This window comes from Haliaeetus albicilla, chromosome 8, assembly GCF_947461875.1.
Source record: "Haliaeetus albicilla chromosome 8, bHalAlb1.1, whole genome shotgun sequence".
NCBI lineage: Eukaryota > Metazoa > Chordata > Aves > Accipitriformes > Accipitridae > Haliaeetus > Haliaeetus albicilla.
This window is the reverse complement of record NC_091490.1, coordinates 10,556,326-10,580,708: the sequence shown is the minus strand read 5'-3', so window position 1 is coordinate 10,580,708 and position 24,383 is coordinate 10,556,326. Positions and strand designations below refer to the sequence as shown.

At 46.6% G+C, this 24,383-nt stretch overlaps 1 protein-coding gene across 1 annotated transcript; it reads right to left on the bottom strand.

Moving 5' to 3' along the window:
- Nucleotides 1-909: 909 nt before the first annotated feature.
- On the bottom strand, nucleotides 910-10,261 carry DMBX1 (diencephalon/mesencephalon homeobox 1). Its single transcript, XM_009920254.2, has 4 exons — nucleotides 10,096-10,261; nucleotides 5,677-5,855; nucleotides 4,162-4,516; nucleotides 910-3,687 (listed from the first exon to the last, which is right to left on the bottom strand). Exons 1-4 carry the CDS (start codon nucleotides 10,247-10,249, stop codon nucleotides 3,287-3,289), a joined length of 1,089 nt encoding a protein of 362 aa, XP_009918556.1. The 5' UTR covers nucleotides 10,250-10,261; the 3' UTR covers nucleotides 910-3,286.
- Nucleotides 10,262-24,383: the final 14,122 nt, after the last annotated feature.

Sequence of the window (24,383 nt, the reverse complement as noted above, 5' to 3'; positions counted from 1 at the left end):
CAATTTTGGCTTTACGTGTCAGCTTACTCCCATCATGGATGTTTAACTTTGACCTTAAGAAGATAAACCCCAAACTTGGCATAAAATACTTCAGGGGCTGATATATATTTAAGGCAATATATTTTTTCTTTTGTTTATTTTTAAACTTGAGCTATTTTTATCCTGATTCAGAATGGGAGAAATAATCTCCACGTAAGAAATGTTCACATGCTCTAGTCCAGGACCAGCTGCACCTTGGTCAGCTTCTGTACCACACAGAGGCAGATGAGGATGATACTGAACAGACATCCCTAGGGACTGATGGAGATCCCGATGCCTCCTCTCCCAATTTGCTTTCTGAGCTGTGCTGGCCTCGTCCTGATGTCCGTGGTTTTAATGGCGTGCTAGATGCTCCGTCTGGGAAGTTCCCCGTAGCCGCTCCAAGCCTGCTGTGAGGATGTCAGCGATACCACAGGGCACGAAGGGGGTCAGGCACCAGGGTCGGTCGAGACGTGTGAAGACGGTGAATGTTAAAATGAATTTTTGCACCAAGGCACGGGGAAGAGTTTCCCTCCGTGACTTGGTGGGGAAGGTCTCGTCTCCCTCCAGAGGACCACGGCAAATCTAGTGCTGGCTCAAGCAAGCTTATCTCCTGTGCTCCCTGTCCCCGCCGTGCAGAAGCAGGGCATAAATCCACGTGTTTTGACCTTCCTGTGGCGGATGCTGTGGTATCCATCGTGACCTACGGGAAGGCTGTATCTGCCCTGACATCGCCCATTCCAGCCCCATGGTACCTGGGCAGAGAAAAGATGCCCGTATTACCTGGGATGGGACAAGAGTGACTACGACCCTCTGTTCTCTGCCTGAAACGCTCACTGACATGAGTTGCAGTTTCATGGGCATCTTTTATTACTTAAAGAAGAGCTGAAGTCCAGATCTGGTCTCACTGCCAATTACCACCCTTGTTTGCTTCATCAGCTCAGTCTAGACTGGCACCAGGGAACAACATCAGAAGGGGCGTTAATTAAATTTGCAGTTGCTCTGCTCTGGCAAAGGAACTCCATATCCTACAAATGCACTGATGTTAGTGTGAGGCATTAAAAATAAAGATTAATATAGCTTTTTGAGGAAGGAAGAGGAGAAAAATTAAAGCTTTGTCCTGGTGTCCCTGGTTTGGGTGACAGGCTACAAAAAATGGAAGCTGGGACTTCCAAAGGATCTTTTTGGAGACAGTAAATGTTCTTTGGTGGTTTTAATTTAATCAAACTCCTTTGAAAGCGGCAGCCAAAAATCTGCTTCCTACGAATACCTTTGTTTTTGGCAATGTGGAGAATTCTGACGGTCACAGGGGTTGATTTGACAAAGTTGGGAGAACTAAAGCAGGAGAGAGAACCCCCAAACTGAAGTGTTTGGCACAACAGAAACATTTAAGGAAGATGCTCCGTTTTCCTTGGAAGCTGATGCAGTCAATGAGCTGCCCCCTCAGGAGGTCCACTCTTGCTATAACTTTATGAGGGATAACACACCATTTTCCGTCAAACTTGGGTATTCTTATGTCTCTATTTGCAGGAGTTAGATGCTTTTTCAAGAGGCATTAGCGGAGTTGAAAACACTCTTTGCCCCCCATGTTTAAAGAGGTAATTTGACCCCTGGTTTCTGCCCTGGTATGAAGCAAGGTGGGAGCAAGTGGGGCCATAGGCTATGGATCTACACTTCATGGTTAAATCAAGTACGGACCAGCTGATCATCTGCCGTGAATTAGCACAGATCTGCCCTGTGTGTTAGTGGCAGACCCGGCTGACAAACTTGGGATTCAAACGTAGCACCTGCCAGACAGTCTGGATTTTTTGGTCCTAGGCAATATTAGAGATTAGATCTGGATATCATCCCTCCCTAATGGTCAGGATAACAGCAGTGGGTTCAAAGGATTTATTTGGTTTGGCAAAAAACCTCCGTGGTTTGAGTTGGCAGAAACATTTCTTCTCAACAAGGAAAACCACCCTAGGTTGAATGATGGGTCATTCCAATGAAACAAGGCTGAAACTGTTCACTGAAATAATTTTGAAGCTGGTGAATTTTGGTTACTTGCAAAGCCTGCATTTTTGGCAAGTTCATCTATGCCCCCTCAGCTCCAGCAAATACAAAGAGACTATAAAGCCCCTGCTTATCACCTGCTTTGCCTCCAGCATTTCAGCATTTTTCACTTGTTACATTTTCGCTTGCTAACCAGTTTCTGAAGCTGCAGGGCTTGAGGGTAGAATTTGGTGATCAGAGCTTTTTTCTAGACACAGCTTGCATTAATCAAGTTTTTGTCAAAGAACCATATAATTCATGGTGTATGAACACACCAGGAGTTCATACAAAGTTTTTATTATTCTCTATTGTCAAAGTTAGACCAAAATGCTCTCCAAAAAGAAAACCCCATAATTTGTAAATAGAGGAGTTTACACTTCACTGAAGATCAGAGAGGAAACAATCTAGATCAAAAATAATCCTGTGAATTTGGCTTTCATTTTTCTCCCCAGCCAGCAGCATTAGGCCAATATTTTGTCCTCTGTCTTTGAACAAGTGCTATTAAAAAGTAAACGAAAAATGCTTGCCTTATAGGAAGTGCTTAAACAGGAAATTCACCTTCATGTCATTTCCCGGCTGTTATAAAATTAGCTTTAGCAGAGAAGGGGGAAGTGGAGCAGTGAAGTGCACAATCGTTTCTCTTCGTCATAAACACCTTTAGGATGCTGACCCACGAAGAGCACCTAGCTACAAGCTGAGGTCAGGAGGATGGCTGATTTGTAACTTGGATACTAGCTACTAAAATTGAGAAGGAAGGGGGTATAAAAGCAAAAAAGGTCACAGTTCTGTAACACTGACAGTAACACACAGGTGATGGGTGCTGTCAACATTATAAACTATATACAAGACGAAGCAGGACTCTTTCTTTTCCCAAAGAATGCAACAACAACAAAAAAAGGTGTATATAACACAGTTGGCACATTATCGCGGGGATGAGGAAAGGGGGCTTCTCCTGAACGTTACAGGCTTAACTCATGGCAGTCCAGAGGACAGTTCATCTGTCTAAACATACATCCTCTCCCCCTTCCTCCTTAAATATTTAGTGAAGACGAGGCCAGTAGCAATGTCTGATGCAATCTTGGTGCTAATAAGACATTAATAAATGCAAAGTTTTCCCTGAAAGGGAGCACCTTACTCCAGGAAGAGATGAGGGTGGGTGGGGGTTCAAGGAGTGACATGTCTAGTGCCAACCTCTGGCGCATCTTCTCATGGGCAACGCTAGCTCATCTGGCAGTCAGTTGGGTAGGGTGTCAAGCCCAAGGGATGCCGCGTGCTGCTTTGCCCGGAGCCTTAGGTTCTCAATACTCGTCGTTTTACTGTTCAGGCTTGGAAGGGAGCTGGAGGCCTGCAGGATGGGTGAGGACCAGACCTGCTGAGCGTGGGAGAGCGACTGGTAATACGACTGACAGTGCAGGGAGCTCAGCGGCGCCATGTTGACGTTCATGCCCAAGTAGGGCATGGCAGACGGTGTCCCCATTTCGAAGGAGGAGTAATGGACCAAGTTGTTGGTGGCAGCCATGTGCTGGCGGAATTGCTCCTGCAGGCGGAAGAGGCTCAGGGGTGAGGAGGAGTAGGAGTGAGTCTGAGCCAGGCCACTGCTGGATGAAGGCGTCACAGTTGCACTGATTGGGGACTCTGTAGCAGGAGACAAGAGGGGATGGGCGTTATTTCTACAGGCTGGATGCAGGTGCTGATCCTCACCCCGGTAGGGTTTGGACTGCAGCACGGGCTTCTCTCTTGCATCAGGAGGGCAAACAAGAGGGGTTGTGTTAGCTCAGGAGAGCTAAACGTGTCTGTTCCTTACTTAGCACCTTACAGCATAGACATGGGGCTGACCTCTTTGCTATGACTTTCCTGCTGCCCCTGGGCACTGTTCTCCCCAAGCTCTAACCTGAGCAGAAGGTATTTGCTCTTTCTGTGCTCCTGCTACAATAGACATCATGCTCTCTGTGGGTCTCATTTAGTGCTGGGGGACAAGAAGACAAATCTGGGCAGCCTACGTGCAAGCACCCATGCCCCCAGGGAATAAGGGACTATACCCAACCACTAGCATCCCCCTTGGAAATGCCAGGTCCTGACACCAGCCCCCATCAAGATGCTGCCCCTCACCTGCTTTTGGGCTCGCTCTCTTGCAGTTCAAAACCTTGCTGTCCACACCAGGGCTCTTGTCCACTTTAGCCTCGTCCAAGGTGCTCTTAAACTCCTCCTCTCTGTCGGTCTGGTCCTCGGGCGCTGACTCGCTGGCCGACTGCTCTGACAGGGTTAGGTTGAGGTCTGCGCCCACCTCGCTTGGGAGACTCTGGACTTTCTCAGTGTCGGGGGTGGTGGCCTGGGTCTCCAGCACGGGCGGCTCCGTCTTTCCCTCGCTGTGGCTCCCTTCACAGTCCTTCTGCTTCTGCAGCTGCTCCTTCTGCAGGCTACGCTGTTTCTTCCGGAATTTGGCTCTCCGGTTCTTGAACCAAACCTTCAAGGTCACAAACAGCAAGGGGGAAAATTGTTGAGAATCCTGCTTAATGCCAAATTCAGCATCATTCAGCCTGGGAACTTCAAGGGAACCCCAAGTAATGAAGTACTGAAAACCCTCTGTGTCCAAATGTTTTCAGTGCTTCTACCAATAGCACAACAAATATATTTTTAAAAATGTCCAGCCTTCTTGTTGATTCTTTAAGCCATTCCACTGGCATTGGGTTTTTTTGGGTTTTTGTTGTTTTTTTTTTTTTTCCTAAATTGGTCAGGCAGTTTCATCCAACCAGAATGGCTTATAGCTGAGTCTGATGACATTACACTGGTTTACAGGACAGTGCTCTTTTAGTTTCTAAAACCATTCAGATATAAGTGTACCAAAACTATGACGACAACACTCAAAATAAGTCATTACAGGCATAGGCTGTTATCTGGGAACTGAATTTAAGAGAGGAGGAGAGAATCCATGTTTTTTTAACCTAAATCAGTAGAGATGGATTGGAAGAAATATATTTGCAAATCTTGTTAGTGCTGTTTGGCTAGTTAGATGACAAAACAAAAATTTTGAAGATCAAAATGTCTTGACATTTATATAAAAGAATTATTTTTTTCTACTACTTATCCACTTCACATTGAAGAACATGCTATTTTGTCTTTTAAAGCCCATCAATGCAAGAACTTCCCCACCAGCAGGTTATGAAGCATGTTGCACTAGTTGAAACTAAAAAATCCCAAAAAACCAAAACCAAACCTTGGCCTGAGATGTTACAAATATTGACACTGGTGGAAAAGAGCAGCTGGAATTACTTGGGTTTCTGCTCTTCTGAGAAAGCCAGAAAAGCCTTACAAATAAATAAATAAGTAGACTTCTGTTAATGTTTCTAAAATTTCCCCCAAAGAAATGTGAAAGAACAAATGAAAACCAGTGTACACTTCAGACAATCCTAAATTTAAAAAATGTGCATGTGGATGAAGAATTTCTTTAGCAGATGTGTGACTTCAGATGATTTTATTCCGCCCCCGCCTTTGACAACTTTACTGCCCCCAAATCTTTGATTACACTGGAAGAATCTTGAAAGGTCAAGGGAGCTGTCAACCCCCTTGGAACCCCACTACGTTCTTTTAAACATCCCCACTCACAAACCCACAAAATATCAGTACCTGGACTCTGGCTTCAGGTAGGTTTGTGCACATAGCCAGCCGCTCTCTCATCACCACATCTGGGTAGTGAGTCTTCTGGAAGGTCTTCTCCAGCGCCTCCAGCTGTTGGGCGGTGAAGGCTGTGCGACTTCGCCTTTGTTTGCGGTGCTGGGATCCATAACGTGCCTCCAAAATGATGTCTTGAAATGTACAGCCGTTGGAAGACAAGAAAAGTGGCCAATTTAATTATTGGAATTTGTATGCTGACAGTTGAATAAAGCACTTGGTAACACCAGACGAACCTACAAAAAGTTTTTTTCATGGCTCTAGATCTAATAAAACACATACACACATTTTACTGGTTAATTGAGGTGTCCAAGGAGATAAAACCTCTGACTAGAAAGCCTGTTCTGAAGAGGGAACATCTTTCTATGACAGCTGTGGAAACTGTTGAGACTCCAATGCTAAATTTGGTTGAAATAAGCCAATGTGCTTCAACATCAGTGGGGTAGGACATGCAGATGCCCAGACCCAACATGGCATAAGCCTCTTTCATTAAGAAACTCGGTTAAAAACAAGGTGAGGAGATTCACCCTTGTAATAAGGAGAGGGGCCCAACATTATGCGTCATGTTCTCCTTGAAGCCAAAGGCAGACCTTCGGTAGACTTCAACGCTGCCATGATGTGCTGCCCTGATCGGTGGGAAGAGTCTGTGCAGCTCGAACACAGCTGCCTCTAGCTCATTTTGTTGGCTGCAGCTGTATTGGAAGACATGCATCTTCCCAGAAACCAGGCTGAGCTGGCTCTTCTTTAGTGTCTCGTATGTAGCTCTGTGTAGTCTTCAAGGCATGATATTGGAGTGCTGTTCTGGGCCCCAGTTCAGGGAAGCACTTAAGCTCATGTGCTTATGTGTGTTTAGCTTGAAACCATGTGCTTTACTGAGCATGGGCTCTCTCCAGCATCTGGGGTGGAAACACCAGCCAGGACCAAGTCCAGACCCACTGAGTGCAAGCCCAGAGCTCATGTGCCGAGCTCTTCTCAGCAGAGGAGCTACTCACAAGGCCTGACTTTGCAAACTGTGCTTGCAAAATTAAGAGCAGAGAAGAAATTCAGACTGGGGAAAATCGGAGGCCAACAGTAAAGGGCTTATTATTTTACCAGAGGCGTTATTATTGCACAACAGTTAGTGGGAGTAGAAAGATCTTAAATCAATGAAAATTAGTTACTTTAAAATGAAAAAAAAAACCCCAAAACCAACAACCCTTTATTATGCAAGCTGGGACATGCTGTACTACAGCATTGGAATGAAATAGTCTGGCAAGAGGTTTGCTCTCAAAGAGGAAATGCAGAAAGAGCCGTGTCTGGTATCATTTTTAATTCAGTTAAGAATGTGACTTCCAGTAGAAGGGAGGAATGAACATACTAGAAAACAGCAGGGAGAAAAGTCGGCATTATCAGTGCATGGAGCCAGATGAAGGCTCTTGCTCCTGTTTATTTGTGCTTTTGTCACGAGCATTGCGGAATGAATCTAAACAATAAAACAAAACCTGCTGTCAGGCCAGCCCCAGAACCACACAGCCAGGTTCCAAATACATTGGCTAATGAGCGTAGCAAATCAGCTTTGCACTGCTCAAACATTCCTCTTCCAAACTTCCAGCTGTTTCATTCTAGGTCAGCATTTTCAGCACCTTTCTGGGCGATAGCCAAAGCCATGTGGTTTTGGCAACCTGGAAGAGACGTGATCAGGCTAAAGGTCTTTGGCCAAATACAATATAGTGTTGGTTGCATACAAGAGACTTTTGTGTTTGAGGTATCGGAGCTCCTCAGGGAGTTAAAATGCTGGTAATAGCTGCCACTTTGGAGGCAAAGAGACCATCCTTGATGAATTCAGACACAGCTCACAGTGCAGCCGGGTGAGGAGAAGGGATGTTCTGGGACAAGAAATAGAAGCTACCCCAAAATGTTTTACAAAGCTAACATTTGTGTTTCAAGTACAAGAAATCAGGAGAAAGGACACTGGTTAAACACCCTACCTGCAGGCTGGAATATTCCCGAATTTCTAGAGTAGAGGTTAGACCTACCAGCTCCCCGGAGGCGGCAGCTCATACATTAAGTTTGGCCACTCCAACGAGAGCCAACCAGCAATTATTTTAATGTTTTAACTATGTTTTCAGGCTTTGTGCAAGAAGGAGAATATAAATTGCAGGTGAGGCTTTGCAGTTACAATCAGAAACCTCTGTTTTCTGACTTAAGGTCATTTGCTTTTGTGCTGCTTTATTCTGACTGTCCCTGGAAGGCAAATGAGATCTATAACCTACACTGAAAGATATTCAGAAGTAACAGAATGTGAAGCAACTGCAAAGGAACCAGCTTGTAGGTATATAATGCCTACCTTGCCAATGATAAGCAGACAAGGGGACTGTGGGATTTAATTTGGAAAGTCTCCCAGGTGGGTTATTAATTTTAAAGATAAGAGGTCAGAAAACCAATTGAATCTCCCAATCAAGAATACGAGAATAGGGTTTTTTACTCTTTTTTTTAAATCTGCCTCTACTTTTACCCTAGTTAGGGTCAAAGACATTAAGTCCTCCATGCTCTACTGTAAAAGATAGAGGTGATCAGAAAAATCATTCAAGAGATCCTTGCATCTAAGAAAGGGGCACCTTGAGACCTAAGGTCTGCAAGGCATATTGCAGAGTTCAGGACCATCTGCTCCCATCTGACCACCTACACACTGAAGGGGTGAGGGAAGGAGGGGATGGACGACCAGGACAAGGAAAGTGCCCACCTATCATCACTGCAGCCCAGCAGTAGAGCCAGGATTAGAGTCCAGGTCTCCTTGATCCCGCTTTGGTTCTTTTTCAATGAGGACAGTGACTCCCAGCACTGCCCTATGACCCCCCAGAGATTCCACAGGCCACAGTGAGTGGTCTGAGGAACTATGTTAAGGAGGTCACTACTAGCAGCCGGATAAGGGAACATTGATGGCCTGAAGGTTTGAGAGTCAGCTGTGGTTCACTGATCCAAAGAGTCCATGACCTTTACCACCATGCCTTCATGGACTATGCACCTAGGAGGACCATCCTGAAACGTCTGCATCCTTATTTTGGCTTAAGCCCATGTCTCTTCAATTTAGCCCACTAAAGTTGTCTGGGTAGATAATTTTTTCCACCTCCTCTAGGCTGGAAGGAGTCACTCCACTTTTTTTTTTTTCCTTTAGTATCAGACAACTAGAAAGCTATCTTAAAGCAGATGCGTAATTTTCAGACAGTCAGGGAAGATCATTCCATTCTGGGAGGGTCTCTAGAATCACATCTACGGTAACTTTTTGCTTTAGCTTCAGTATACTGGTTGTCAGGTCTGCTCTTCCATACTGCATCCAAGCCCTGACCAAACTGGTGACGTTGCAGCTGTTGATCATTTGCATTGCCGTAGCCTTTGATGATCTCAGCCAGATCTGGGTGTTTTGTGGTAGGCTGAAATGTAGAACAGATACATGTGCCCTACCATACCAAATATTCTCAGGTCTCCATCAATTATTTTTTAACAATTCCCCCTAACAAATCACAAAATACTATCTGGACTTTGCATTTCCTCCTAACAACAGTATCAATAAAGTGCTGTTACGCTCGTGGTTGAACACAGAAAAACAGATCAGATGCTCTGGAGCAGTGCCTCCTGTCCCACTGTTTGACCATCAACAATGCTGTGTAAATAACACTCTCTGGGTAAAGTCACACATGACTTTCTTTGAGCCTTAAAAAGCTCTTTTATGGAAGGCAAAATACAAAGGCAACAGAGAGGGAGCCAGCAGGACCTGCAAGAAAGCATCACCCAAGCCAAGGTCTAGGATCCCCAAGAAGAAATAGGTCAAGGTGAGACCCAAAGAAGATCCAAATGAAGATCATTTTTCAGAGAGAAAGAGTGTTTGGTAAGACAAAAAATGGAAAATAGTTGCAAGAAGGGGCAACATGGAAGAACAAGCTACGGCCTGGGATGGCAGGAGATGGCTGCTAGGGAATGCAAGTCCTGGGCCCCTCAGTGGGGGAATCCAATTCTCTGTGTGCTCATATTCATCGTGCTGTTTTTTACTAACAAGAAAGTAAAATTTTCTGCTATTTTTTTGCTCACTCGTTAGAACATACTTCCGTGTCTCTTTAATTCTCTCTTTTCAATCCCCTACAGTGGGGCTGCGTCCCTTCTCAGCCCCAGCCTCCCCAGCCATTGGAGGCCAGTCTGCAGCAAGGTACAGTGGTCCACTGGCAACAAACACCGGAGGCCACGTGCCGCCTGCAGAGCTTGGCCACATGGCCAGTATTCAGGAGCACACCACGCCAGTTGGCTACGTCGCGCTCCAACTCCCAAAGAGTTTCACTCGGTGCAAGCAACAAGGGGGTTTTTTTTCCCCAGGGAATGGCAAAAGCCGTGAGTTGTTCTTACCAGCCAGTCTCTCTGCCAGCGTGAGGGCATGCACCGAGGGCCTGTAGTCGGGGGCATGCTGGGCTTGCTGAGCTGCCTGCTGATGGAGGTTGTACATGGCGCTCAGCGAGTTCATGGCGTGGAGGGAGTAACCGTTCACTCCATAGTGCTGCATGGTGACATAAACCTGAAAAACAGCAGCCGGAGGAGAGAGGTGCTTACGAACGTGCTATTCCAGCGTCCTGGTGTCTCAGCAGAGCTTTGGAAATGCTGAGCTCAAACTTAAACTGCTGTGTGTGAGGCTCACGTCCAGCCTCCCAACTCCAACAGGTTCTGGGACAGGAATCAAAATTCCTCCTGTAGACCTAAAGCACCAGCGAAACCAGTCTGGCTTCCAAGTTTAGAGAGCAGCATCTGACTATATTCCACTCATGATATGCTGAGAAAAAGATGAGAAAGGATTTTTTTTTTTTACATACTGTAATAAAATTTATCATATTATTGTGACTTTTAATGAAGGGACCCAGCTCTATCCCAGGACTAGCTGGGATTTTGTCCCTATCATTGCCTGCAGTGGGCTGTTCTGTAATCCCATTGCTATAACGTCAAATAATCTTTCTTATCTGAATCCACTCATGCATAATTTGTTTCCATTCATTTCTCTCAAGGTTCTTCCTAGCAAAACACAAATGACACAGGAAAAAAAAAAAAAAGCATGTGGTGTAAAAGAAAATAAATCTGTGGCGTAATAGGACCAAAAATGTTATGGCTAAAGAGGGAATTAAGGTTTGCAATAAATACTGACATTTCATAGCTCAACAGCAAGGAAATTATTTCAAAAAACTAATGGCTTTTTTTTCTACTGTGGGCTCTGCATGAAACTTCAAGCTGTTTTTCCTTACAGACCATCTGTAAAACTGAGCTAATATTGATCCCAAAACCTGAGTGATGCTTCATTCATTCCTGTTATAAATGACGGAGGGCCTCCAGGATACCATTTCTGTAGTTTGTAAGACATTGGGAAGGAAGTTGTGAAACATTTGCCACACAAGAAAATTTTTAAAACATTAGCAAGTCATCACCTGGAAAGTCAGTGCAATGAATGAACATACAGAGAAAGACGTCCAGCTGGACTAACTTAAGGAAAGCAGACAGGCTATCTAGGCAAACTCTTAGAAAACAGTTTGATTACTGGAGGGAGGTGGTTCAAATCCCATGAGTTTAGGAGAAACATGATGCATTGAACAGCAAAAATTTGGATGAACAATTATCTGATGTTTTTTCTGTACTGAGGAAAGACCTTCATTTTTCCCTATAGAGGATTTATACCATGGAGGACAGACTCTCGGTGAAGAGGGAGGAATGGAAACAAGTTGCTCCCACCACCCCTCCTGCTCTGAATTCCCATTTTCTCCCAGACCACCTTCATGTAGGAAGCACAAACATGGAGTGACTTTGTTTAACATCCAGAGACCAAGCTGTAGTTCCTGGGAAAAGCAGCTGAATTTTGTACTATAGGGTCTGGCAATGACCTGAGGCATCTTGTGCCTCACCCTCACAAGCACCTCTCCATCGTGGCACCCAGGAACGGAGGAGGGAAGCCACGCAGCGGGAATTTGGTCAAACACTCTGCCAGCTCAGGGATGGTCCTCATTGTTCTGGGGTGGGTTTTTTTTGCCTAAGGGATTTTGTCATGAGTGTGAGTGCTGCCTTTGGGACTGTCTTCTCAAAGAGGCTGCAGTAATTATAAACCAACAATTTGGGACAGATCCAGGTGTGGGTACACCACGAAGATGTGATGCACACCCTGATACCACCACCTTCACCTGCTTTGTGTCTCCCTGTTCACCCACTCTGGATTCACTCCCCAATTCTTTAGTTTTAGACTCAAAAAAAGATCGGTGGCTATCCAGCACCTAAATAGAATTGTAGAATCACAGAATATCTCAAGTTGGAAGGGACCCACACCCCACCTCACTCTGTGCAATGCCAGCCACAACCTTATGGCCCATGGAGAATGTTACTGGTCACGTCCTTTCCTACCACATCCTATATGAGAGTATAAGAAAAAACAAAACCTGCCTCCTACTTCAAAGTACAGACAGACAATTTTTATATGAATAGCTGATTTATTGAAAAATGCATTTAAGGGTGCCTGAGACATATTCTGTAGCTAGTTCTGGAAAACAGGGGAAAATCAGATCTGTTTTGTTTTATGGTATCCAGGCAATCACTTTTGAATTCATTTTCAAAATGTTTCATTTCAAAATTTACCCCAGTTTTTAGAAAAGCAAAGACAACCCCAAAACCAAATAATAACCTTCATCTATATCCCATTAAGGTTTTATTCACTCTAACAGAGAGAAAGCCAATGCTATTCTAAGCTGAACTGCTGTGAAAATGGATATTTTTGGTTCAGATGCTGACCTAAACACAAGAATGCCATAGCTCTGCTCTAGTCAAGCTTAGGGAAGACCTGAGAAATGCCAAAATTGTTTGCTGGTTCTCTGATGAAGGGGAGGGACTTCACATGACAACAGGTTTTTGGCCTTTGTATTTTCCCCACGACGGGTTCACAGGTAAATTATAGCAGGGCTGTTGCTTTGCTGGACTGCACAGCTTTGCTGCTGGTGGCACATGCTAAGGGACAGGAGCGTGTCCCAGTGGCACTGCCATTGACGTGGCCACAGAGGACATCTCCCATCACCTGGGGGAAGACCTGCAGGTCCCCGACCCAACCACTACCTTGAACGGTTCCAGCGGTGTCTGTGCCGCAGCCTCACCCCATCCTTGGCACAGTTCGGTTCCAAAGAGCGGCGGCGCTCAGCCCGTCCCCGTCATCAGCAAGACCGCCACAGTCGGCTGGAGAGTCGTTCGCTGCTTCGCTCTCACAGTCCGAGAGAAGGACTGGCTTTTCTGGGCAATGCAGGCAGCGACACAGAGGTTTGCAACTTCATTTTGCCTCCTCCCTTCCCACTCCGTCACTTGTGAACCGGCTGGCTGGTTCCACCAGCTTTGGCCAGCAGCATGGAGGTCTCAAAGCTTATTAAGTTCCTGCGTGTTTCGTGAAAACCATTTGAAGACACAGAACCTATTAATTGCCCTGGGCTGCTGCCAGACCTCTGTGCTTAACAGACACTGGAGAATCCACACCGGGGCTCAGCCTTGCCAGGAGATATGTGGGAGGCCAAGTGTTTTTGACTCCCAGCTCACAGAAACGCCTGTTTCTTTTCTAATCCCCCTGCATGATTTTGGTTGTGTACCAAGCTGGCACATTAAGGGAAAAAAATCAAGAGGGAGAGGAGGGGAATTTTTCCCATACTATACAGTCTTTTGAGGACACTGCCAATGATGTTGTGTCTGGAGCCCAGTGTTTCCACTGAAACACTTGCTCCAGGAAGATTTCAGTTTATTTGATTGTTAAAAGATGCTTTTGTGTGTACATGTGTGTCTGAACAAACTCTTCTGGGTGGCCTAGAAGAAAGTGCATCAAATAAAAAGTAAAGAAAATAAAAAGTGGGAGACTTAATAATGATGGACTTGGGACAGGGGTCACTACCCATCACAGCTTACTAAAGTTATCTTACTGTTATCACTAAATAACTGCCTGGCGCGCTGTGGTGCAGATGACAGGCAGAACTTGCTACTCGCTTGTGCAGCAAATGTATCATCCCAGATTCAGTATAAAAAATGAGGGAATTTACTGGGCGAGACTGTTCAGCCTGGTAAGCAAAGTTAACTGAGACCACAAACAGCTCCTGTTTAACTGTCAGCTCCGAGCACACTCCAACCCCAATAAATTAAATATTTAAAAGACATCATGCAGCAATTTTTTTTAATGGAGAAAGCCATTCATCAAGCCACCGCTGTGTTTCACAAGCTGTCGAATAGTGCTTACACTGGTTAAAATAATCTTTATATTTCATTAAGCAACCAAATAAGCTGATCCCTTCCCACTGGCTGTATAGATGGTTTTAATTTTCAAAATCTGCAAATGCATCTTTTATGTCCCTGGGTGGCTGGAGGGCCTCAGGAACAGCCGCAGCCAGGAGGAAGATGAGAGCGAAGTTTGAGCTCCTCCTTTGCAGAAGGGTATGGGCTTGAGCAGTTGTCAGTACAGCTGGGAGGGTAACGTAGAGTCCATCCTGGAAGAAAGGGGTGCCTCACCCTGATTTTGTCCATCAGAGATGGTTGGAGAGTTGGGAGCGGTGGAGAAAGGAGATGGGAGCTGAGGAAAGGTGCAGGAAAACAATAGGCGAGAGGAAAATTTCTCTGTAGGGCGAGGGTAGCCTAGGTTTGCCCCTGCTCAGAGCCTGGGGGCTGATCCTGCAGCATTTGCTCAGCACAGGGGAGTGGGTGCCTCGGTGCAGTGCCGGGGGCTGGTACCTCCTGGGGCGGGTGGTTTCCTTCTGCACAGCCCCTCAGGGCCACATCGGTGACTCTCCAATCCCGACATCAAAAGTCTTGCTCTCTCTGAGCTACCTACATTTTGCAGCACCCGGCTGTCAGGTCTCCACGCCATGCCCTGTGCCGGACCCTGCCGGGGTTCCCGCTCCTTCTGCCTTTGCAATCCTGGCATTACTACCTCAGTCCCAAAAACCCTCCTATGGCTTTTACTTCTCACTTAAGTTTTCATTATGGAAGTCTCATGGATGCTGTGCCCATTTTTCTTCCCAAGCCTGCAGATCCCTCGGGCTGCGGGGACTGTGTCCTGCCAGGATCCGGCCTCACAGAGAGGACCAGGGGTTCCCCTTAGCTTTAACTGCTGCTGGCTGTGAGAAACCCAGGTTTCTCCATCCTCCGTATTGCTTAGAGGCCAGGTGATATAGGTCTCTGCCCGACCCAGACTAATTCAGAGAGCAGACGTCTCTTTATTCAGCTGCAGCTGTTCAATCTGATGCAAAAAATTTTGCACGTTTACCAGTCGGGAACGGGAACCCCGTTATCCTGGAACAGAGCTGCATTGCTCCAGCCGCAAAGTGGCTCCCATCCACCCCTTCCCAACACTGGCCTCAAAAACCTCAGGTTCCCATAAAGTCATATAGCACAAGAGTGGCACAATTTATTGTACACCACTTAACAGCATAGCATATAGGGGAAATTTGGCCCTGGGCTTTAATATTATCAACTTTGGCTTCTCAACTTTTGTAAAAGGCTTTAAGTTTCCCTATTTAACTGGTAACTAATTTTGTATCCAGGCACATAATTCTGTCCTAAGACAAGATGTGAAGAGGAGAGAACCACATATTTCCTTGCCAGGTGAAACTCCTGTTCCTAGTGGCTTGTGTTTGTGTGGAATTGAAGCAGATCTGGGAACAATAAAACATCTTTTAAAAATGAGATATTGACATTTTCTGAAAAGTGCCTTGTAGCAAAACATCCATATTTTCCCTTCTATCAGGAGAAAAAAAAAACCAAAAAAACCCAAAACCCAACAAACCACAAACCCCACCCTGGAGCTGCACTAACCGCACCCAAGAATTTGAGATCAGGGACATTTTCTGTTCGCTCCTCTCCTCATTTCACTCCCTTACTCCCCCCATCAAAACATCATCAGTCTTTACCTGGCTTCACCTGCTACTCACACACAAGGCCTTTAACAAAAATACAGAACTGACAAAAGTCATTAAGGGAGAAACGTATCGATCCCTGCAGCCTGCATACTCAAGTGTCACTTGTGCTGGCCTCAGAGCTTGTGTCAACGCTGGAGAGCGTGTCCCCGTGCTGAGCTGTCCTGAATAAGGACATCCAGGGCAGCTCCCTGTGCCAATGCTGCTCTGGAGGAAAGGGATTTTAAACCAAGAAAGTGGTTTTGCTCAAGTGTGTTATTCTGGAGTAACACACCTCCTTTCCCCCCAAATCTAAACTGAGTCAAGATGGAGGAATTTTCTTCAATAGCTTATTCTGGCCAGCTTTCCGAGGTAGAAGTAATAAAACGCCTAAGATAAGACGTTAGCCCTTCTCAAGCAAACACTGTTGGTTGAGGTGAGTTTGAGGCTGAATGTAGGACTCAAAGCTTTGCAGAGGCTTTGGACCATTTTCTCTTTTCCCTTCAGTTGGTCCCCCCAAATACTGAGTCATCCCAATCTCAAAAAAGTACTGAGACTAAATTCACTGACCTACACAAGATGCTCAGGTGCCATCATGAAGAATGGGATAATAAAACCTATGAGTTAAAAAGAGTAAGTTTATCCTAGAGAAGTCAGGAAGAGGATACCAGAGCCTGCTTTTGACTAATGGGCACCATGGGGTGTTACGTTATCTTTTCATTAAATCTCTCCAGAAATTGGGAGGGTTGGTGATGGTGGTGGGGTGTATGAGCCCTCCTTTATGTGGGAAATAAGCTGTACTAAAAAGGTTACATCTGGACTTTGGCAACTCATTGGCAGAAGTGAATTTCAACACCATAGTTCGTTACTGGTGAGGAGAGATTCGCCAGAGATGCGCTTGAAGTTTGGAAGAGCTTGGCGCTGCCTCAGCTCTGTGCCCTGATGAAAGACACAACTTGAACATGGGAAAAGCATCAGAGGAAAAAAAAAAATCATAAAAGGAAAGTCTGGTGCTGTGGTCTGGTGTTTGGGGTTCCTGCAGATGACAGAAAAAACTAGGAGCAGCCCTGTCAGGTCAAAAGCAAAGTTGCGGTCCCCCAGCCTGAGCGCCAGCTCAGGAGATACAAATCTCTACTCATGTTTATGCAAAGCACAGGAACCTGTTGTTCATTACTAACAGGGAATAACAGCAAATAGTTTGTGCTAACAATGTCCCCCTTATTACTGCTGGCAATAAACACCATAAAAAATAAAATCACAACAAAATATTTCCCCCCCTCCTCCCTGGAGCTGTTCTGCTTTATGATTTTATGCTTTGAGTCCTTATTCAGAAACACTTTAAATCAGCAAGATAAATAATGAATCTCTGTCTCTGCTTATCTGACAGTCTAGGAAAATAGGCTCACTCTATATACAGACATCAGTTTTATATGTATTTGATACTAAATAAATTACATACCTGGGGGTTCTGGATAAATGATCCTTGCAAGAGGTTTTCTTCAATCTTTTTTTTTTTTTTATATCCCTAAATCTTTAAGATATATAAAGGTCCAAAATCACACAAGATAATAACCAGCATGTTATAAATCAGTTTTGTTCCTCACGTGAGATTGCTGAATGTCTAAGGAAACAATCTCACCTTTCTAGTGGATGAAACATAAATAATTTGAAATACTGCAACACATCATATTTTCTCATTCAAACGTCAGAGTCTGAGAGCAACATGCACCATAAAAATAGGTTTCCACAGGACTTTTCTTATAACTGAAATGAAGGAATTGAGAACAGTTTTCAAAAAAATCAAAATTCCCCATTTCTGATCTTCCTGCAATATTTTGACACCTGTGTAAATCCCTGGATTTAAATGCAGTTCATTTCTTAGTGCAGAGTGCGATCTTAATTAGACCTAGTCTAGTTGAACAAGTCACAACCCACCAAAAGCAAAACCTGACTGGTTACACCAATTCTTGCAGCTCACATTCAGCTACTACTACCGACCTTGGTATAAATGAAAGAGATCTTTTTCTTAAAACCAGGAGGCTTGCTAGCAGCGGAAATTTGGAAATACTTCCAGTTAGGAACAGCGTCAGTTTTTGGGTAGACCTTGTCAAATAATTGCCTCTGTCGGAGCTGTGTTGCTGAAGAGCACAGCAACCGGATTCATAATGCTCATTTATTTGTAGCAGAAGCATAATAGGATGTGAGAAGGTTTGTGAGTTTTATGAAACAAACCTCAGAGCATCCTGCTTGAGATGGGGATGTTTTATTGTAGTGGTCTACAAACTCAGACACCAGGTCGCAAGTGGCTGAGGTAACAGGTCCTGGCTGACAGAGGTAACTCACATCAGTTGCTGTGACTTTTAGTTAAGGCTTTTGGGAAATCATCATTCCCCCCTGCCCCAAAGCCCCAGATAACAGAACCAAGTGATTGATTAGACAGTTCCTGGCAAAAGACTGTCCAGCATCTCTGTTTGCAGAGGCACGCTTCAAAGAGCGGGCTCACAAAATCTGAAATAAAATAAAAGACACCCTCATAGTCTTTGCTTTTGAGCCAGTTTTAAGGGTTGGAGCCCAGTGATTTGCAGTGTAGAGCCAGGATTGGGATCACTAAACATCACCGTGGTGCTGAATTTCTTGCTTGCCGTAATTTACACATGACGATCAGTGCTTACGGATCAAATCAGTATAAACGCACCTCCCTTCTCCCCTTTGGAGCAGCGCTCAACCCTCAGTAAAAGCTCTTGTAATCTATATTGAAACAGAAGCATTCTTCTGGGTAAATAAGAAAAGCTCTTAATATGAACACTACTTCGGCTCTAGTTTCAGGATCTCATTCTGCTTCCAGCTCGGTCAACGGCAAAAAACATCATGCATTTTAGATTTCTTATGATTAATATTGCAACAGAAACTGAACCCTGCAGCCCAGACTGACCCCGAGGAGTTTGAGTACCTACAACCCGGCTCTGCCGGCATTGCTGCTGCACGCTCCACGTTTGTGGATGTGAAACGCAGCAGCGTCCTGCTGCAGCCCGGCTCTCACGTACCTGCGCTGCCTGGCTGTTCTCACGTCTCGAGACCTGATGGCGTGTCTACCTCCAGACTGGCCCTGACTTCAGGACTTGGAGTAACCTTAAAGTGCTGTGCAATCAAACTACTGACTTAGTAAACAGCTTAAAGTGTTTAACTTAGGTGTTTATATGCAAAAAAAAAAAAAAAAAAAAAAAATAGTACTTTCCCCCCTGGCAGCCCTTCCAAAACAAGCATGTTTCTGGCTTAGTTGTATTTGCATGCGGTTTGTCTGGCTCAGCCCTTCCTCTCGCTTTCGCAAAAATGCCTTTGCTTGAGAAGCATCATTTCGTTTGCCTTAATGCTGGCAAAGGGAATTTTCCAAACCAGCTGATGGGAAAGGTCCAGACTTCCCAAACTGGGCTTCTTCAGGGCTGCTGGCAGCACGAGGGGCAGCTCACTGCCTGCTCTCTGCCCCCAAAACAGTTTTGCCTGCAGCGTATTTGCCTGCAGATCGCTTGCATGAGCAAACTGACTGGCTTGAAGGCAGCTCCTTGGAGCTGCTGGTGGGGGTTCAGGAATCTCCACTGTCCCTGAAAGATAAAGCAATATCCTGGATGATTTTACCCATAACACGGTCTTGTTAACAAGACAAGGATCTATAGTTCTGTGTCGAAGTATGTTTTTAAGCCTGCAACATTTAGGGCCCAGGACCCTTCCCTGTCCTGAGCACCACAACCATGACGCTGATCTTACAGTCGAGCCCTGAGCCCTAACAAGAGAGATCAGTCACTGCAAGAAGCACTGGCAGAAGACGGCCCTGACAGATAAGCTTTGTAAAGATTTGCTCAGGCAGTTAAAGACATTCCCAGTTCCTCTCCTGCTGCTCTCAGGTGCTGCCAGCCAGCCTGGTAGCTGGGCTGGCAGAAGGAAAGCTGTGCTTGCTCCAGGTGCTCCCAGTGCAATGCCTGAGCTGAGATGCTGAGCTCCAAGAGCAGCGACTGGGATGAGGCATGGAGGGAGGGTAATTTCTCCACCCACCATCACTATTCATCACGTAAATGTAAGTTGGAGCCATAAGTTCTGGGTGTTAAGCTGAGAGCAGTTAGGTATGTGCACGAGGAGGAGAGAGCAACACATCTTTGTGAAATGCAGTGGTTTGTGCCGCGTCGGTGGAGTTTGACCCACTTGGCACAAAATGACTTTCCTAGCTGCTCTTTCAGCTGGTTAGCTGAAAAGCTGCAAGGCTGTGACACCAAGTGCAATTTTGCTTGACGCTGATTTTGGAGAGGTCTAAAGAACAAGCAAGTTTTGAAGGAGACAGAAACTGAGAGCCCGAACCCAGGATGTTTCTGCAAGTACAGCTGGACCCCGGGTCTACCCCTGCAGATGGTGCTTATAACACTCAAAACTACAATCACAAAAGACACGGTGGCAATTGCTTCTGCTCAGACTAAGATCAGCTATAAGACAAAATGACAGACAAGTCCTACCTTAGTCAAAAAAAAAGAAATCCTGAAAGGCAGCTCCAGAAAGCCGTGCAACTGTGGGGCACCTTTAATACCTTAAAAGAATAAACCAAAAGTTTTACGTTTTCCTTCTTTACAAGTGATAACACTAATTTTCTTCCTGCCACTAAAAAAAGCTATTTGAGTTCAATGACTTTTAGAAGAAGGTGCTGGGGTGGGGGGGAAGACTTGTGCCACCTTAAAACAGGGCCACGAACTGGAGTTAGCAGCAGAGGCGCCAGGGGCTGGGGAGCACTGCGGATGCGTGTAAGGCTTTCTTTCCCGTAAGCATTTGGATCCATACACTGAATTAAGTGCAGTTGCCAAAGTAAGCAATATATTTTGGCCACCAGCAGGTGATCTGTGCTTTAAAGAGCTGTACACTGCAAAGCAGGCAGAGCAGCTAAATGTCCGCTGGGTTTTTTGTGGGGAGATGTGCAGTCCTTCAGCAGAAGCATGTTTACCCAGCGTGGGCTAACACACACCGAGAGCGTGCAGAGCTGCTGTCTGCTCGCTCCACGCCAGCGCTCAGTACGGTTGGCGACAAACGACTGAAGACATCAGGTTTCTGCAGCTCCCTTGGTAGAAGCACTTTCTACCCCCTGAGATCCATCAGCTTGCATCCCCCAGCCCAACTGTTTCTCTTTTTTTGGAGGATCCTAGTGGAGGTCCCAAGCGTCACGCCCCCATACCCCATACTTCGAGCTTTAACATCTGGACAGCTTAAAGCAGCATTTCTCATGTACGTTTGCTCTAGCCACACAGAGGCTGCAATTGGTCCTAAAAGAGTTGTGCCAGCAGCTACCAAGAAGAAATCACATTTGTATTGTAGCCCACCCACAACTCCTGGCTGTAAACACCCATTTGCCACCGTTTGGAGAACTGCTGGTCTCTCCCGATTCCAGCCCTGCTCCCAGCCCTCCCTCAGAGCCTCTCTCCTTCCCAGGAGCTCTATCTGCACCAGACATGCTTTAGAAAAACATAAGGAGTCTGATCCAAAACCTGATGAAGTCAAAAGGGGAAAAAATTAAAATAATTCAGTTTCAGTACCTTTTGGATGGAACAGACTGGCAGAAAAAGACCCAGGTTTTGGCTAACCCCAGTGCACCCTGCATTAATTCCTGGATATTTAGCTGCATTTCAGAATTCTCCACCCTCTTCGCAACAAGCATATTTTGATGGATGTTCCCCCAAAGTAGGTTAGTTTATCAGTAGCTGCACAGGGTTGGAAAATTTGGGCTTTATTGAATCCACGTTCTTCAGCATTTTCCCTACTTCTGTGTTTTTGCCACAAGCAGCGAAGTAGCTATAAACATTTCTGTTTGGACATGAGCGGTGGAAATCAGCACTGAACCTTTTGAAAGGGTTCAGACCTGACTGACATTTGTCAGTGCCTCAGCAGAAGCATTTCCATCTTGACGAGCTGAATTTTGGGATGACCCTGAGAAAACACAGAAAGAATAACTGGTGTGTTAGAAAACATGGGCTACTTCTAGCTAAAGGGTTTACCCATAGCTTCACCAGCAAAACCAGTAGGCAGCCACATCACAAGAACTTGGTGCTGGACCATCTCTGCAGCACCTTTGTTTTTGCAGGGCTGGTCGTGATGATGACAGGAGGGAGAGAAATTCTGTTCACACCAGCTTCTTTTCATCCGATTCCCCTCCTCCTCAGCAAAACATTCTCTTAAAGGATAAAGACACTGGGAACAAAACCCACAGCAGTCACTCCCTCTACAACTATATTGGGCTAAAACTTGCCTGGCCAGCCTGCCCTTCTCTCTGACCTTTGGGAAGCTCCTCTGGGTCTGGCTCTGTTTCTTTGATGCAGGTAGCGACCCCGGCACTAAGGAGAAGCAACATCTGTGCCGGTTCTGCGGAACAGAGCTGCGTCTTCTGAGATGGCAATAATATCACTGCAGGAGCCTGCTGATTTGTGTGAGCATAAGACCATCCCATTTAGACATCAAGATGTCTTTAAATTAGCAGGGAAAGCTGGAAAGCCAATATAAACTGCTGACACGTTTTTGGATGTATTTTTGCATTGAGTATATTGGTGTAATTTAATACAACCTCTCATCAGTCATGGGGTAACTCAGAATTGAAGTCACTCTTACCCTTTCAGGAATTTTCTGCCCTTACAGTTCTTAGTTAGAATGGAAAAACTGGACTTAGAAACACAATCTGAAAGCCAAAGGGTTGTAGGTCCAAGTGTCTCCAGCTGGGGCAAACGAGGAACTGGGATTGACTTGCATCAACTTACTCACGGGTGAAAAGTGAGCATGGAAGGGAAAAGCTAACCAGTCAAAGTGCCTGTTCTGAGATGTGGTTAAGAGAAACACGGAGCAGTGAGAAACTGCAGACTCACTCTGTGCTCCCCGCGCAGTGGGGACTGTGGACCAGGGAGGGTGTAAATCCTCTCCTCTTCAGGGTGAGCCCCATCCTGCTCTCCCTAGGACAGGCAGGGCAAGGGGACAGCCTCGTCTGTGCTGGGGCACCCCTTGGGGCTCAGCTTTTGCCCCCCCATGGAGGACACGATTCACACCCTGTGGATGGATATGAGGAACCCAGCACCCACTGGGGACATGGGACAACCCGGCTGCTTTGGGTTAGCTGCTGGCCACGGCTTGGAAACTCAGAAAGGGGAGGAAAAAGTAGCAGGGACTGCTTGAAAAGCTGGGGATGGAGGGGTGCTGGAGGTTACCCCCACAGCCCACCTCTCTGAGCCCCGGCCAGGCCGGGAAGCGGCCGGCGGCCCCCTCCAGCCCTGGGACAGTCCCCACCGAGCCAGCTAAGAGCAGTTTTTGCTCCTCATTTGCTTTGTGCTCCATGCAGAGGTGAGAGGAGAGGGGGAGAGAGGAAGGAAAAAAAAAAACAAAACCCCACCAAAACACCAAACCCTCCAGCCCTGCCTTTGGGGAAGCGGGAGGCTAACTTCAGACAAAACTGTTATCCATTAACATCCAATTATCACTTGGTCCAAGCCATTAATTATAAATCAGCCTCCTAATTGGGATAATTAGCTCTCTGCTACTTAATGTAGTATGACTGATGCGTTTGGAAAAAAGGTAATCAGTCCATTTGTTTAGCGTTAGGCGAACAAATCCAACTCTCATGGTTTAATTTCAGCCTTAGCCTCCCCCCCCCGTCAATATTAAAAGCTCTTTGCAGCCCCATTAATTGTTTGGGAATCACGGCGGGGATGGGCACACGCAGCTCCGCGGGGCTTTCGGGAGGGCAGCCCCCGGGCCGGGGATGAGACCGGCCCAGGGATGGGGGGGGGAATTGCTGGGATTTTGGGAAGGGGGTTAATTAAAGGGGACGGGTTTGAACCCGAGCGCGACCCACAGGTGCGATCCGCGCCCCCCCCGCGCCCCGCGGCGGGGCCTTACTTTTAGAAACCATTTTGGGGAGAGCGGAAAAAAACTTTCCTCCTCCTTTTTTAATTTTTTTTTTTTTTTCGCTCCTTTCCCCCCCTTCCCCTGGATGTCTCATTAATGCCGGCTGCTCGGCGAGCCGCCGATAGCTGCGGGACATGATTAGATATTTATTACTGTCATTTACATGGAAAACTTGAGCTAACCAAGTGGAACTGGAGGGGGCCGCCGGAGGGGACGGGATGGGGCGGAGCGGGGGGGTGTGTGTGGGGGGGGAAATTTCTTTTTCCCCGGCGCTGGAAGAGGAGCCGGAGTGCGGGACACAGCCGGAGCCCGGCCGGCTGGAGCGGCGGGTGCGGGGGGAATCCCGCAGACCCCCCGCCACCGGGGACGGGGCTTTTGGGCCGAGCATTCCCCGGGGCCCCGGCTTTGGTGCCGCTTCGCTCCGCCCGCTTTTCGTTTCCGAAGGGATCGGGCAGCGCTCGGTGAGCGCATCCCACCGGCAACCGGGGGATGTTGCCCCCTCCCTCCTTTCCGCTGCCGGGCTCGCCGTGGGGACCCTCGGGGACACTAAGGACTCGGTCCGGGATGCGCTGACCCCTGCTCCCCCCCCCGCCCGAGGTCCATGCCTGGAAATAAATGGAAATTGCAGCCGGGGACCGGAGGGCTCCGTGCGGAGCGTTTCTTGCCCCTTCTCCCCCCCCCCCCCAAAAAAAAAGGGGGCAGCTACAGCAGGTTTCGCAGTCAAACCCTATCTGCCTCGCAGGAGAAACTTCCCCGAGGAAAGGCTTTGGGCTAGAGGAGCCCGCGTCCCCCCCCCCCCCCCAAGGCGGGATACCCCCCCCGTGAGGAGGTCACCCTCGTCCTCTC